This window comes from Neofelis nebulosa, chromosome X (genome assembly GCF_028018385.1).
Source record: "Neofelis nebulosa isolate mNeoNeb1 chromosome X, mNeoNeb1.pri, whole genome shotgun sequence".
Taxonomy (NCBI): Eukaryota; Metazoa; Chordata; class Mammalia; order Carnivora; family Felidae; genus Neofelis; species Neofelis nebulosa.
This window is the reverse complement of record NC_080800.1, coordinates 94566953-94582640: the sequence shown is the minus strand read 5'-3', so window position 1 is coordinate 94582640 and position 15688 is coordinate 94566953. Positions and strand designations below refer to the sequence as shown.

Genomic DNA, 15688 nt, shown 5'->3' with positions numbered 1-15688 from the left:
TTCCTACAGATAACTGCATGGAGCTGCCCCCTCCCTTTTTTTTTTTTTTTTTAAATAAAGTCTCATACTTCCACGTGGCCTAATAGTTGTATGACTCACAGTCCTTTTCTCACTGAGCATGCATGTAATCTACCCTCTGGTTAGCATCTGTTTTTGTTTGCACCCTTACTTCTCAAAGTGCCTGTGCTCAAAAAGAGCTTTCCAGTGTTGGTTGCTGTAGGCCAGTGAGGTCTGCCTGTTATTGTTTCTCATAATTGTTGGCTTTAAAGCATTTTTCCTTCGTTTTTTTTCACATATCTACTTGACCCCTTTTTTTTTTTTCTCTCCGCTGTACTTACGGTTAGCAATTTAACTCACCACGGAGCTTAGAAATTCTGTTACCCATACGTCTTACTCATTCAACAAGGCTTCAGAGTTTTAGATGGACTTTCCATTATCTTGTCCCGAATGACAGCCCAACACCCTTCTAGGGAATACTGAATCACGAAATCACCTGTCTTTGCAGAGGGCATCTGTTGAAAGCAGATGCCAGAGCCACGGGGTTGTCATTTCCCATCAGGCTCCAACATCAGAGTCTCTGATACTTCAAAGACACCCTCCATTCTTGCATCAACAGACAGCTGTGATGCCTCCTGGTTTCTTGTTGGTTTTGTTTTTAGTCCTGACATTTCTTCTAGATGGAAAAAATAGGTAAGGAAGCATTCATATTTGAGAGCATATTAATGAGATTTTACATACTGTAACTGCTTACATTTGAGTAGTATCAGTTACCAAAGGGCACAGAAAATTTCATTTTAAAATTTTCATATTAGGATACATGCTTTTGGGTTGGTTGATTTTTATCCACACCCTAAAGACATAGAATTCTGGTACATATTTTCCATGTCATAAGAACTGAATATAATGATCAATTTCTATCATTTTATTTTGTATCTTTATTAGCATATATATATATATATATATATATATATATATATCACTAAGCGCAAGTTGGTAATTTTCCCTTCATTTCTATTGTTTCTTGGGATTTTAGGTTTTTCATAGAAGATTCACTCCTTTCCAATATCTCTGAGTGAGTGAGGAATAGTAAATAAGTGACTTTGGCGATGTTTTATAGGTAGTAATCAGTAGAATCAGAACATTCAGATCCAGTTTAGTGCTCAGCTGCTAAATAGTGGCTACCTTTCCCTTTTCATGCTGTCAGTCTTTGTGTGAACTTTGAGATACACTCCACGAATGATATAGTACTGGTCTCACCACAACAGCTTTATAAAAATTACAATTTTAGTAGAACTAAGTGGGTGTGATTCTTTTTGCATAGCTTCTTTCAGTGAGTTGTTATTATCTAAGTAGATTATATTTGGTGCTAGAGTGAAACAGTAATTGGGATTACTTAGGGTTGGTGTCTGACTGGGCTTTTTACCTACCTTAACACCTAGTGCCTAATTCATAGTGCTTAAGGGAATTTTGTTTGAATAAATGAGTCCAGTCAGAATGCTGCCCAGGAAATAAAGAGAATGGGGCTTAGAAGGTGAGGATCAGGATTTGCCTGCCTCTATCACAGGCAGTAAGTGCAGGACGACCGACCGCGAACTCGAGAATGAAGGTAATTGTTTTACCTTGTATAGTCTCTGTGGTGAGGCTGCAACTTCAAATCCCTGCTTGATAAGGAATGTACATGGTACTATTGGGAGATAATTTTCCATGGGCTTCATGTTTCTGCACAGCTTGTGAATGAGGCACTAACTGCTCTTTGTTCAGAACTGTCTTTTGGAAAAATGAGGTAGTTTCTCTCTGCAGAGCAAAGGACAGTTGTGCTTAATGTCTAGTATGAAGATAATGCCTCCCTTTGAACAAAGTGCATGCATGCTTACTGTCTATTATAAAAGATTTGGGTTCTCCCAGCTCAGAGTTCCTCTCCTATAACACGATATACTATGTGGGTAAGCATTCATCTGTACTTATCTGTGTTGCCCTGGTCGGATTTGGGAGGCAAGGAGAACTGATAAAAATATGCTGCTTCTGCCACCTGTGAGTAATAAAGTCCTTTGTCTCACAGGAACCTCCTACCTTCATCCAGCATCCATACAACTATGTTAGGCTAACTCGTTGACTTGCAAGTAGGATAAAGCCTCAGATTCTTCAGAGTTTTTGACAGGTACTCAGCCGACTGGTTTTGCCTATAAGACGTTACTTACCTTTTGAAGAAACTTGTTTCATTTTCTTTAATCCTTGTTCATTGGATTGGTTAAAAATACTGAAAAATTAGTAGAGTCCACTCTTCAAGGAGCCAAGAAAGCTATGTGTTGGCTCAGACCAAACACTTCTGAATTGGTAAATTAGGAACAGCCGAGAGCTTTATAAAGGTGTTCATTATTTTCTTAATTAAAAATTGGACTTGAACTAAGATTTACATACTGCTTCTTATTGCAAGAAGTAACCTAACCTATGAATGTGGCTAGGAGATTGAGAATTTCTCTGACCCTGCTTTCTGATTCCAGTGGAACAGAATATTTGAAATCTGGGACATGAGGTCGTAATAGTGTGTTGAAGGAGTGGAAATCCACACATAGAATGTGGGCTTTGAAGTCCCATCTGAGTTTGGAACCCTGGTGCTGTCGGTTATTACTAGTTTTTTAACATTGGGCATGCCATTCAATCTGTTTTTGATTCATACATATAATGTGGAATGATAGCTACCTCACAAGGCTGTTATGAGGATTAAACATAATTATGCAAGGCCTCTAGTATTCTCATCTAGCATATGCAGGGTGTGTGTGTGTGTGTGTCAGAGAGAGAGAGACAGAGACAGAGAGAGACAGAGAGAGACAGAGAGAGAGAGAAATAGTCACCCCAGTTCCACTTGGGTTATTGTTGGTGTCAATTTTGAGTTCTCATTTCAAATTATTTCTCCACTTAATCCTCATGTTTCTTTAAAAAAATTTTTTTTATTAAGTAAACTCTGCCCCCAACGTGGGGCTCAAACCTATGACTCCCGAGATCAAGAGTCACATGCTCTGCTGACCGAGCCAGCCAGGTGCCCTCCTCATGTTTCTTTAAGCAGAAAATTCTATGATGATATCTCTGTTAATGATGAGGGTGTGTTCCAACAACATGCTTCATTATTAGATTATTTTTCCCAGAGGTAGAAATGTGTCAGATTTTCAGATATTATCTAGGATTCTTTTAATAAGAGGGGCTATAGTAATCTATATTATTAAATATCACCTAAGGAAGACTCATGCATCTTCGTTTAAATTTCAACAATTTGGGACAAAAACCGTACACTCTTTTGTACATGGAATAAGATTAAACTATAATTAGTATAATTACTATGGTATAATAGTATAATTTCTGAAAGCCGTTTTCTATACCTTGGCAGAAATGCCAGCCGGTGGGCCAGGAATGGCACTGGCTGGCATATGGACCCATCTGTGGCTCTTGTGGCTACAGCTTGGGGGACAGCAAACAGATTTCCATTCCATCTGACTCCTTTCCTTCCTTCCCCTGGCTTCCTTGACCTCTGAAGCCCAAGAGTGATACAGGACATAATTTAGATCAGATTATGTAAGATGACCTATCAACATCTCTAAAAGGCTCCTCGCAGTTTTACTGGGAGAGGTTTGAAGGAAGGCAGGAAACAGTACACAGCAGTCTGTCTGCTGTTGAGTTGTTGCCAATACTGCTTGGTAATGATTTATGATTAAAACCAAGACAAAAGAAAAATAATTCAGTGGTTATAAAGGTGCTTATCTCCAAGGACACTAATTAACTGAGATATCACCTTCCTGCTTAAGGAAGAAAAAATGTGCAGCTATTTCATTTAAAAAAGAAAAATTGCAGGCATTCTCTCATTACTTCTGATAAACTATTTTGATGAGGAGTGTGTTAGTTTCCTGTGTGTGCTGTAACAAATTACCACGAACTTGGTGGTTTAAAAACGGCAGAAGCTTATTTTTTTTTTTTTTACAGTTCTGGAGGCCAGAATAGGAAATGAGTCTTATGGGGCTAAAATCAAGATTTCAGCAGTGCTGTTCGCCCTCCAGAGGCTCTACAGGAGAATTCTTTCCTTGCCTCTTGCAGCTTCTGGCGGCTGCTGGCATTCTTTGGCTGCATCGCTCCAGTGTCTCTCTCCATCTTCCCACGGCTTTCTCCTCTTACGTGTGTGTCCAACCTCCCCGTGCCTTCCTCCTATCAGGATGCCTGTGGGAGAAGTTAGGGCCCACCTGGACAATCCAGGTTAGTCTCCTCAGTGCAAGACTCTTAATTATATCTGCACAATGTTACCGCGTAAGCGTTCACAGCAGTTAGGGCCTGCTGTCTTGGAGGGCCACCATTCAACTCACTTCAGGAAGATACGGAACGAATTTTAGTTTTCTTTTGTGTGTGGGGGGTGGGGGGGAAAGCACGAACATCTTTATAATTATCTTTTCCCAAGTCCCGTTTACCCCCAAAGAAGGCAGGCTTTAAGGCTGTTGTGAGATGAACGTCCCCATAAGGAATAAATTAACAGTTTGTTTTCTCGTCTTTGGATGGAGCCGTATTAAATACGATACCAATTCTGCATGTGTTTCTTTTTTTTTTTTTTTTTCAATGTTTTTTATTTATTTTTGGGACAGAGAGAGACAGAGCATGAACGGGGGAGGGGCAGAGAGAGAGGGAGACACAGAATCGGAAACAGGCTCCAGGCTCCGAGCCATCGGCCCAGAGCCTGACGCGGGGCTCGAACTCACGGACCGCGAGATCGTGACCTGGCTGAAGTCGGACGCTTAACCGACGGCGCCACCCATGCGCCCCTCTGCATGTGTTTCTTGAGTATGTTCGTTACCAGTCATGTTAGTCTAGGTGCCCAACTGTACGTGTTAATTAAATGATTTTGAATGTTGTAAAAATTCCTTTATGTTTTCATTGTAAGTTGTAAGATGAAAAATTTAGAAGTTAGAATTTTATCCATTGTATCTATCTAAAAGTCCATTTGTACTTTTTTGAAGGAAAATGTGAGCTGCTGTTAGTGTGTGATATTTCAAGAAATTGAGATACAGATTGTTTTGTGTTATTCCCTATCTTTCTTTCCTTGGTTGTATTTTTTTCTTTTGACATTGTTATTCTGTTTACCGAATTCCTAGAAAGGATGTTTATAGAGATTTAAAATCTGAAAAACCCTAGAACAAGATATTCTTAATTAAGGGCTTGATAATGGCTTGAGTTTTAATTTTGAGTTTATTATGCTTTATTTGATTTCACTCAATTAAATTAGAATAATTAATTGTAATTTTAAGTGGTGTTTACTAAGCAAGTATATTAGCTCATCCAGAAAATAGGTTATTATTGCAAATTTAATTAAATTCCCTAAGGGAACTCTCAATATTACTTGGTAATTTAACTAAATAATCTTTTTTTTTTAGAGGGGAAAGAACATAAAGCCTCACACAATAATATGTAACTTATTAAAATAATGTGTTCATAGTATTTAAATTATTTTATTAAAATTATTGTTTTTATTAATACTGATATTTTGGCTTTTTTATATTGTCAGGAAATAAATGTACACTCATTTTATTTCTCTTATGTTTGGGGCTACAGTTACGCATCAGACCAACGGTTAGCTTGTCTTCTGATAAAACAAATCAAGAATAGGATTATGATTGCTTTTACCTTGTAGCTGAACAAATAGTAATTTTGATATTTTTTTCCTGGCACTTTTTAGAGCACTCTTTTTCTTGACCATTATTTTTAGTCTTCTCTGCTTGCTTTCCCCCCCTCTACTCAGCCTGTAAATATTGGCTATCCTGATGGCCCATTCTTGAGCTTTTTCCAACTCAATACTCTGATGTTTGGTGATGTCTTCCATTTCTATGATTTTATAGTACTGACCACGTTCCCACCACTTTCAGTTTTATATATCCATCCCAGACCTCATTTCTGAGATCTATAATCATCTGACTAACTCCTCCATTGGATCTCTTTCAGATATCTCACAGTATACAAATATGAAATATTTGTATTCTGTGATTCTAACCTCTGCATCAAAAAACAAAATAAAATTCCACCAGCAGAAAACCAAAAATCCTGTTCTACCCCCCCCGTCTTTTATTAAGTAGCATCATTTTTAGTTGCTTAGGCCAGAGTCCTGGATATGCCATCCTTGATTCTTGCCTCTTATGTATCCCACATAGACAATCACTTGCCCAATCCCTGTTAAGTACTAATGCCAAGATATATTTCAAATTCTACCTAATTTTCTTATCCTTATTCTTGCAATCTTAATTGAAGCTTCCATCATCTATCTCTAGGACCACTGTATTACTTATGGGTATATAATACTTACACAGAATAATGAACTAGGCAAAGTTTGTTTTTAGGATTTAAAATTAATTGTAAACAATAATTTTCAACTCCTGGGATTCTGAAGTTACAAGAGCAAGAGGTAGAACCCTAAATGTAAAAGAAACATCCTAAACTAAAGAAATAATGAATTCATTTGTCCTCCATGATGCTTGGGTATCCAGAGGAAGTAAGCCAGGATATTGAGAAACTTCTGTTTCAAGTTCAGATTTTGGTTTCTAGTAATTCTGTCTATCCTTTTATTTAGTCATTCAGAATCTTACGGTTGTAGGAAGAAGTTTCCAAATTAATCCTCAAATAATCACAACTAATGTTTTCTTTTGCCTATTGTAAAATTTTACATTAGGTGAGTACGTGTTTATACACACACAAACATATATTAATACATGTATATTAATATTCCAAATAGGAATCTACTGTATTGCTAAGTAAATGGGTCTCATTCTTCAGAGTGAGGAAGTTGAGCATTGATAGGAGGCTGTTCTTCTCATGAGGGCAGATCACATGCTAGATGATACATGGTGGGTGAAGGTACACTATCGATGTTCTCCCTGACACAGATAAATAATATTCTTATGTTTTTAACCAAATAAGTATAATGAATTAATGTAAGCAAAGTGAACTTCTCTGGTGAGGTAGCAGTGGTTCTCAACACGTGTAGGGGGGTTTGAACCCCAGGGGACATTTTTTGGCTGCCATGATTAGATGGTATTAATGGCACCTTATGGACAGATGCCAGGGATGCTGCTAAATATCCTATAACACCCAGGATAGCCTCACACAACAAATCGTCATGCCCCCTAAAAGGTCAGTAGTGCTTCACTTAAGAGACGCTTTTAGGGTATTTTTTTCAACCTGCCACATGATGTCCTAAGTTTTTTTCAAAATGCCATTTAACAAACCTTTAAAGGAGGTGTAATGGTTATAATAATTCCATGATTTTATTTTTGTGAAAATTGAAATGAATGGAAGTATATTTGTGTGTATGTGGAATAATTTAGGAGAGGAAGGAATCAAGAATGAACACCAGGTGTCTGGCTTGTGCAACTCAACAGGAGGATGTTGGTGACATTACCTGAGATAAGAGAAACAGATGTGAGGAAGAAGATCTTCAGTTCGGATTTTTACAGAATCTGTACAGATTTTGTAGAATTTGAGGTGTTTGAGAGTTATCAAGAGAAGTTCTGACGATCAGAACATAGGTGTTGAGACAGAGCTTTAATTTGACCCTTGTCGGTATATAAAGATTATTTTGGCCCTGGGACTGGGTGGAATCATCCGCTAAAGTGTATATCTTAAGATGGAGAGAATATCTTGTCACAGCTCTTAGGAACATCGACGTTTACAATACAGACAGGGGAAAATCTAGCAAGAGACTAATAAGTAGCCAGAGAGATGATAAGAAGTGATGCAGACATGTAGGCTTCTTAAGCCAAGAGAAGGGAAATGTTTCCAGGTGGATGAGTCATTAGTGATATGGAGGCTGTTGGTGACCTTGATGAGCATGAAAGTGGAATAGCAACAAAATTACAGTGGGTTGAGAAATGCATGGTAAGTAAGAAATTTAGATGTGTTGTAGATTCATGTAAGTTTGGCTGTGAAGGAGGAAGAGGTGGAGGAGGATGTGGGATCAGCGGAGGACGTTTTGTGTTTTTGAAAGGATCGGAGAGAATTCTTCATTGGTATTTTAAAATATAAATTTTAAAGCTATCAAAGCATATCAAGTACAATTTGTTAATCAATAAGCTTTAAATGAGTATGTTTCCACATGGCTTTTTTGGATAATATTTTATAATATTGTATGTATGTACGTATGTATGTATGTGAGCTCTACACCCAACTGGGGCTTGAACTCACAATCTTGAGATCAAGAGTCGCATGCTGTACCGACTGAGCCAGCCAAAAGCCCCATATTTTATGATATTTTAAATAGTTGCTTAGATTCTAAGTGATTCAGCAAGTATGAAAATAATTCTGTTAATCGTTAATAGATACAGGTTTATGTTTGATACTCAAATATTACTTTTTTTTCCAGATCTTTCGAGAAATCGTTTTACAGAAATTCCTTCTGATGTTTGGTTATTTGCACCTCTTGAAACATTAAATTTATATCATAATTGCATCAAAACCATTCCTGAAGCTATTAAAAACCTGCAGATGTTAACATACCTTAACATTAGGTAAGGAAACCTTTTTTTTTTTTTTTGTAGATTTTGTTTTTTATTATGGTTCTAATCCTTTCCAGTAACAAAGGATTGTGTTTGGTTTGGCTGTGTAACCCATATTTATTTCAGCAGTGTCTTACTTATATTTGTTACGTGTTCACATTACTTTATAGGTTTTTGGTCTTGTTCTTGAGAGTAGTGCTTCTCAACCTTTAACCTGCACAGGAGCCACCTGGGGATTAAAACATCTGATTGGGGCGCCTGGGTGGCTCGGTCGGTTGGGTGTCCGACTTCGGCTCAGGTCATGATCTCACGGTTCGTGGGTTCGTGCCCCGCATCGGGCTCTGTGCTGACAGCTCAGAGCCTGGAGCCTGCTTCAGATTCTGTGTCTCCGTCTCTCTCTGACCCTCCCCCGTTCATGCTCTGTCTCTCTCTGTCTCAAAAATAAAAAATAAACGTTAAAAAAAAAATTAAAAAAAAAACATCTGATTATCTGCATATTTAGCGAGCCCCCTGGTAATGCCAATGCCTGCTGGTCCTTATCACTTTGGGTAGCAAGGCTTTAGAGCAGAAGTATTTTTCTGAAACCATAGCACCACACTACAGATTTATTCATATGCATCCTCAGAGTGAAACGTTATTATTATTATTATTTTTAAGTTTATTCTTTATTTTGAGAGAGAGAGAGCAAGCACGAGCAGGGGACACACACACACACACACACACACACACACACACAGCAAGTGGTAGAGCCAAGATTCAGATCAAAGCAGTATGACTGTAGAACTCTCTTTCTTAGCTGTTACCCTCTATTTATACCAGTCACCATTCGATAAGTATAAGAAAAAGATTGTCCTGTCAAATGAGTGACATTGAATGGAAACTGGTATATTGTGTCTTATGCTTAAGATCATTTTCGGGGCGCCTTTGTGACATGTGTGACTCTTGATCTCGGGGCTGTGGGCTTGAGCCCCATGTTGGGTGTAGACATTATTAAAAAAAATCAAACCTTCAAAAAAAGTAGAATCATTTTCTTGCGTTCCTTTTTTTTTAGTTGTAAGGGTCATTTCTTCCCCCTCCTTAACAAAATGACCTGTCTAAATTCCCATATAGGGAAGTGGGAAATACTAATACATATAAATAATAATGCTCCTTCCTTGCTGCGATGTACTAATCCTTCTGTATGTCTCCCTCAGTGACGTCATCTAGCAGTACTTACTATTTTAGCTGAAACTTTATACTTGAAAATGTGTGAGAGGAAATTCCTTTCATAGATGTAGTCATTGGGTTGCTCTTTTCTAATTCTCTAATATCTCCTTGGCCTGGCTTGGGGGAGAGGTTTGAGGCAAGTAAGGCCTTAGTTTAAGTTTTGTCTCTGTTTTGTTTCAGTTTGCTCTTTTATGGAAAAAAGTAACTTGTCAAAAATTGAATTTCTATTTGAATAGAAATGTATGGCAATCTTAAAATAGTTTCACTAAAACTTTCTCTGATTCTTTGCTGTTTTGATCTCTAAAAGTCACCTCCCGATTTTTATGTGTAGTCACAAACAGTTTTGAACAAACTTGATTGAAATAACATTAGTCCTTGTTTCTGATTTCTTTTGTCTCTAAAACATGGCAAAAAAGTGAAGATTAATGACTTATTAGCTGTGTATAAAGAAATTCGACTCTGGAGAAAGCTGACTGCTAACTCAATGAACCTTCTTAAAGGAGGAAAATAGGCTTTTTTTTTTAAATAAGCTCTAGGCCCAGTGTGGGGCTTGAACTCACAACCCTGAGATCAAGAATCGCATGCTCTACCCACTGAGCCAGCCAGGTGCTCCCCCCCCCAAAAAAAAATAGACCAATTTTTAACTTTTTTTGGTCTGGGGAAGGTTAGAATGAGTTTGTATGTGCTGTTATTTTCCTCACTTACTTTGTTTTTTATTTTGGTGAAAATGCCTTGAGAAACTTGTAAGATGCTTTTTCAGCTCTCTCTTCCTGTGTGCTCTTCCCTTTTTTAGAAGAATTCTGTAGGAAGATCCTTGTGTGCTCCACAAGGGCACCTTCCCAAGGATTCTATTTGATCCTGAAAGTGTCAAGAATTGTAACAAGCTCCTGGCATATTTGACATTCCAGCAGCCTGGCCAGGATTGCTGGTCTAGGGGCATTGTCTATTTTTTTAAGTCTGTTCCCTGTGATTAAAGCCAATCTAGTATTTCTGGATGTCCTCTGCAGGCGTAACATGGGGAGGGAGAGGTCCTGATGTTCTTCCTTGGGCTGCCACTGGGTTTTTGTTGCTGTGTATGTTCCGCACAATGCTAGGTACAGGTCTATCACTGCCACTTTGAAAAACAGGAAAAATAATAGCTTATTTTTATGAATACTTGTTAGTGTGTAAATGTAATGGTATACTTTATATTTTTTTAGTAGGGGGATTGTCTTAGTCTGTTTGGGCTGCTATGACGGGATACCATGTACTGGGTGCCTTGTAAACAACAGAAACTTATTTTTCACATTTCTGGAGGCGGGAAGTCCAAGGTCAAGGCACCGGCAGATTTGGTGTCTGGTGAGGACCTGCTTCCTGATTTCATAAACGGCCGTCTTCTAGCTGTCCCCACTTGGCAGAGGGAGCAAGGGAGCTCTCTGAGGTGTTTTTTTTATAAGGGCACTAAACCCGTTCATGGGGGCTCCACCCGTATGACCCGATCACCTCCCAAAGGCCCTACTTCCAGAGACCATTACATGAGGGATTAGGTTTCAACATTATAATTTTGTGGGGAACACAAACATTGAATCTATAGCAGGGATCATTTGGGTCTGCATTGGTATGTGAATTTGACCCACCGTACGTACGTTGAGGGGAAGGACCCCAGAGCCTTACTGCCCAGATTTGAATTCTGGCTCTCCTATTTACCAGCTGTGTGACGTGGAGCAGTTTGCTTAATCTCTTTTTGACTGATTCTTCATCTGTAAAATGGGCATCGTGATATTCTCTCTCTTCCTAAAGCAGGTTGTTGTGAGGGTTAGCAAAGTTAACTCATGGGAGGTACTCCGACCGTGGCCCGGCACGTAGTATGTACTCAATAAATGCGAGTTGTTGCTATATTTAGGTTAGTTGTTGCTAATGTTAGTTGTGCTATATCCACAGAGATAGGAATGTTCTGTCAGCTTTGATCCGAGATAAAGGTGTGGGTGGGCCCTTATACCATAAACTCATAAGAAAAGGGAATGGATTAGGGTTACTACATGTTTTTGAACATGTAGCCCCAGTCATTCTTTTATAAACGTTTTAACGTGGTGGCAGGTGCAAACTTATCCTTGGGACTTTTCCTTAGATAAAGGTATGGAGGTATTGAATGCAGTGAAATGAGACCAGAGAACAAGGTTCTGGCATTTTCTAGCGCAGAAGAATGATTCTGGGTTTTGAGACCTGATGGCATGTAAGACAGTATCATAGGTGACAACACAGGCTTTGCAGTCTCTTGTGACTGGGCAGGTCACTTAACACAGTTGTAACCTTTGTTTTCTTATTTGTATAATAGAGACAGTACTGCTAACCTGCCTTACGGGGTTGATGTGAGTATTAAAGGAGATACTACATTTAAGGCTTTTAGTATGATACAGAGTAAGCACTCATTAAATGATAGTTATTATTTGGTGAAACTTTTTATTTACTTTTGAGGTGATTTGTTCTTTTTCAACAGAGCAGAAATTTCAGACATATCTCATAATGAGACTCTCTTATTCTTTTCAGTCGAAATCTTTTGTCAACATTGCCAAAATACCTATTTGACCTTCCCCTTAAAGTTTTGGTCGTCAGTAATAATAAACTGGTATCCATTCCAGAAGAAATTGGGAAGTTAAAAGACTTAATGGAATTGGTGAGTAAAACCGTTGTATTGATCGTGTATAATAATATATTGTGTGTAATACGCATAACATGTATTTTGGAAGATTGCTCTTTATGGAATTTCAGTGTAATTTTTTAAAAAAAGAATAACTTGGTATGTGTCTGTGTTCACCGTAGTAAAATTTTGAGATCCTGTTGCTTATGTCTGATTTTAGCTCACAGCCACATTAAGAGCCTGGCTGTTTCTCAGTCCTAGTGAGGTCAGAAGGTTTGCTTATAAGCTTTGAGAAATGCTTTTCAAACCAGTAAGCATTTGTCTGTGCATTTTGGGGGCAGTAAAGGTCTTCGACCGGGGCTGCTATGAAAGCCTCAGAGAAAGGGAATAAAGGAAGAGAGTGTAATGCCTGCAAAGTAGAATGAACAAAATAACTCTCGCGTTTCTATATTCTCTTGTGATTTTACAACACTTTTGGGGCCAAGATAGAAAGAGGCCATTGTGTACAACTGATTGTAGAAATAAAGGAATAAAGTAATTACCTTGTACAGGACATTTTAGGTATTAAAGGACATTGAACTTTGACAGAAACATAATTATCTCCTCAAAACATTGGCCCCTTTTCTCATCTTTCTGTTACTTTCCAGAGGGGCCAAGGGCAGGCCAGGATGGGCACTTTGGCATAATTATTTTGAGTTAAAAGCAATCCATCCAACAGATTTAGGAAAAGTTCTTTAGTCCCCCACCTCAACTGTCTAAATTTACAGTGGAAAGGAGAGCCTGTACCAGAATAGGCACTATTAACAGAGGTTCCTCTTTGCCTAAGAAAGTTATTTGAATAATCCAGCACACTTTGTTTTCCAAACATGTCCTCTCACCTTCCTGCTAATAATGCTCTTCCTCCTTTGTATCCCCAGACTCTTACCCCTCTCCTTAGCTCAGGATGTCACATAAGCCTCTTCTTGCCTGTCTTGGGAATTTCATGTTGGTATGGATTCTCCGTACTTAAGAAACGGGATTTCATTTTCTCCTGTTAATTTGTCTCATGTCAGTTTGATTCTTAGTCCGTCTAGAAGGACTTTGAAAGGCATTTCTTTCTCGCCAATGCTTCCACCTCACACAGTACAGCTTGCTGTTTATTTCTATTTTTTGTTCTGTCTGGAGTAATGCTTTCCTGATATACGGACATTTTAAAAGTATTCTTAAGTATTGGGGTGCCTTGGTGGCTCAGCTGGTTAAGCGTCTGACTCCTGATTTTGGCTCGGGTCATGATCTCACCGTTTGTGGGGTTGAGCCCCACTTCAGGCTCTGCGCTGACAGCACGGAGACTGCTTGGGATTCTCTCTCTCCCTCTCTCTCTCTCTGGCCCTCCCCCCCTCGTACTCTGTCTCGCCCTCTCTCTTTCTCTCTCTCAAAATAAATAAACGTTAAAAAAAACGAAAGTATTCTTAAGTATGACTTTATTATGTGTGGAGGGCCAAAAGTTTTTTTGAGGAACTTATCCATGATTCTTCAGCGGCAAATTAATGTGCAAATAGAATGTTATGAACAGACGTTTCAGGAACATCATCCTTTTATTTCTTTTATCCAGTAATGAATACCTGCATGTGCAATTATAACACAAGGAGACTGCCTTGAACTTAGTCCTGTTATGTTTTAGAACCATAGAATTTTAACCACTTGCTAGCATAGGAATCCCCAACACATCTAGTTGTACGTTTTCAGTGGTGGATAAATCTTGTGTGTGTGTGTCACCGAGGCATCCTTTATTCTCTTTTGCAAAACTCCTATTTGTTATCTTTATTATTTTGAACTAAAATACACGCCCCCTATCACTTTTATCCATTGGTCCTGGGACTACCATGTGAAAAAGTATAGATAATGACAACTTTTCTTCCCTTCAAGTATTTGTAATCTGTCATGTGTTTACTCTCCCATTTCACCAAACTCTAAGGCCTATTTTTCTGTAGTTTAAACATCTTTATTACTTTTACTCCTTTCTGTATTTTCTGTATTTCTGTTCTTCATTACTTTTTATTTTTAGCTATTTAAAATTTTTTTTTGGTAACATTTATATATTGTTGAGAGACCGAGCATGAGCAAGGGAGGGGCAGAGAGAGAGGGAGACACAGAATCTGAAACAGGCTCCAGTCTCTGAGCTGTCAGCACGGAGCCCGATGTGGGGCTTGAACCCACTAACCGTGAGATCGTGACCTGAGCCGAAGTGGGACACTTAACCGACTGAGCCACCCAGGTGCCTCACTATTTTTAGCTATTTTTATCCTGAAAATGTTTCCCTTTATTAAGGTCCCTTTTAACATTATACTCACAAATGAACAGAAGATTCTAGATGTGATTGAACAAATTCATAGTAAAAAGTGGACCAATATTTAGCTTGACCCAGACACTGTTAATATTTCTTTTAAGTGTATTTATTTTGAGGGAGAGAGAAAGAGAGAGTGTAGTGAGTGAGGGAGGGGCAGAGAGAGAGGGAGACAGAGAGAATCCCAGACAGGCTCCATGCTGTCAGCGCAGAGCCTGAGGTGAGGCTCGAACTCATGGACCTTGAGATCATGACCTGAGCTGAAGTCAAGAATTGGACGGTTAACTGACTGAGCCACCCAGGTGCCCCTAGGTATTTAATATTTCTAAAGATTTTATAAATATTATACTTTGAGATTCTGTGGCTGTGTAATTTCTTTTTCTTTTTTTGTCATTTAGTTTTGGCCCTATGTTCTAAATTATATTACATGAGATGGTTTGGGGACAGATAAAATTTTAAGAATATTTAGGATTTTTAGAATTATTCTAGTATTTTTAGTTATTAAATAGAATATTTTAAAGTTACTACAGATTGTATTTTACTAGACACTATAAAAATATCATGCTTTTATTTAAATTCTTGAAATCAGTAACAGTGGATAGATAGCATTAAGATGGCTAATTGATAATGGTAAATCACGTAATGAATTTGTGGGTATTACCTGTCATTGGAGTATATCCCGTGACACCGTTCCGCAAGAATGTGGTGGCCAACTATAGTGCGATTCTATAATTAAAAACCTGGGAAATCTTCTCAGGTCTCCAATCCCCGCAGAGTATTTTGTAGAGTACCTATTGGTGAGTGGGTCAGTTTTTTGTGTTTGGGTTTATTTCTTCTGGGCGGCTATCAAATTTCAATGGATTTTTTTATATAGAACTCTCCAGTATTGGATACTTTTTGCAGGAAGCAATAGTATTAATTTAAAGGACGTTTTCTCCAAATTTGATTATCTTTCATTTGGATAATAGCCTATTCTCACCGTAGCAGCAAAGGTCCTGTCAAAATAGAAGTCAGATCATGTCATACCTC

General features: G+C 38.4%; 1 protein-coding gene across 3 annotated transcripts in view; it reads left to right on the top strand.

Moving 5' to 3' along the window:
• The window catches only part of LRCH2 (leucine rich repeats and calponin homology domain containing 2), a 101351-nt gene that overhangs the window by 23684 nt on the left and 61979 nt on the right, over positions 1-15688 (top strand). For all 3 annotated transcript variants that reach the window (XM_058712503.1, XM_058712500.1, XM_058712502.1), the window contains exons 2-3: positions 8381-8525; positions 12246-12372. In XM_058712503.1, the coding sequence (XP_058568486.1) occupies positions 8381-8525; positions 12246-12372 (272 nt within the window). The remainder of the gene's footprint in view (positions 1-8380; positions 8526-12245; positions 12373-15688) is intronic.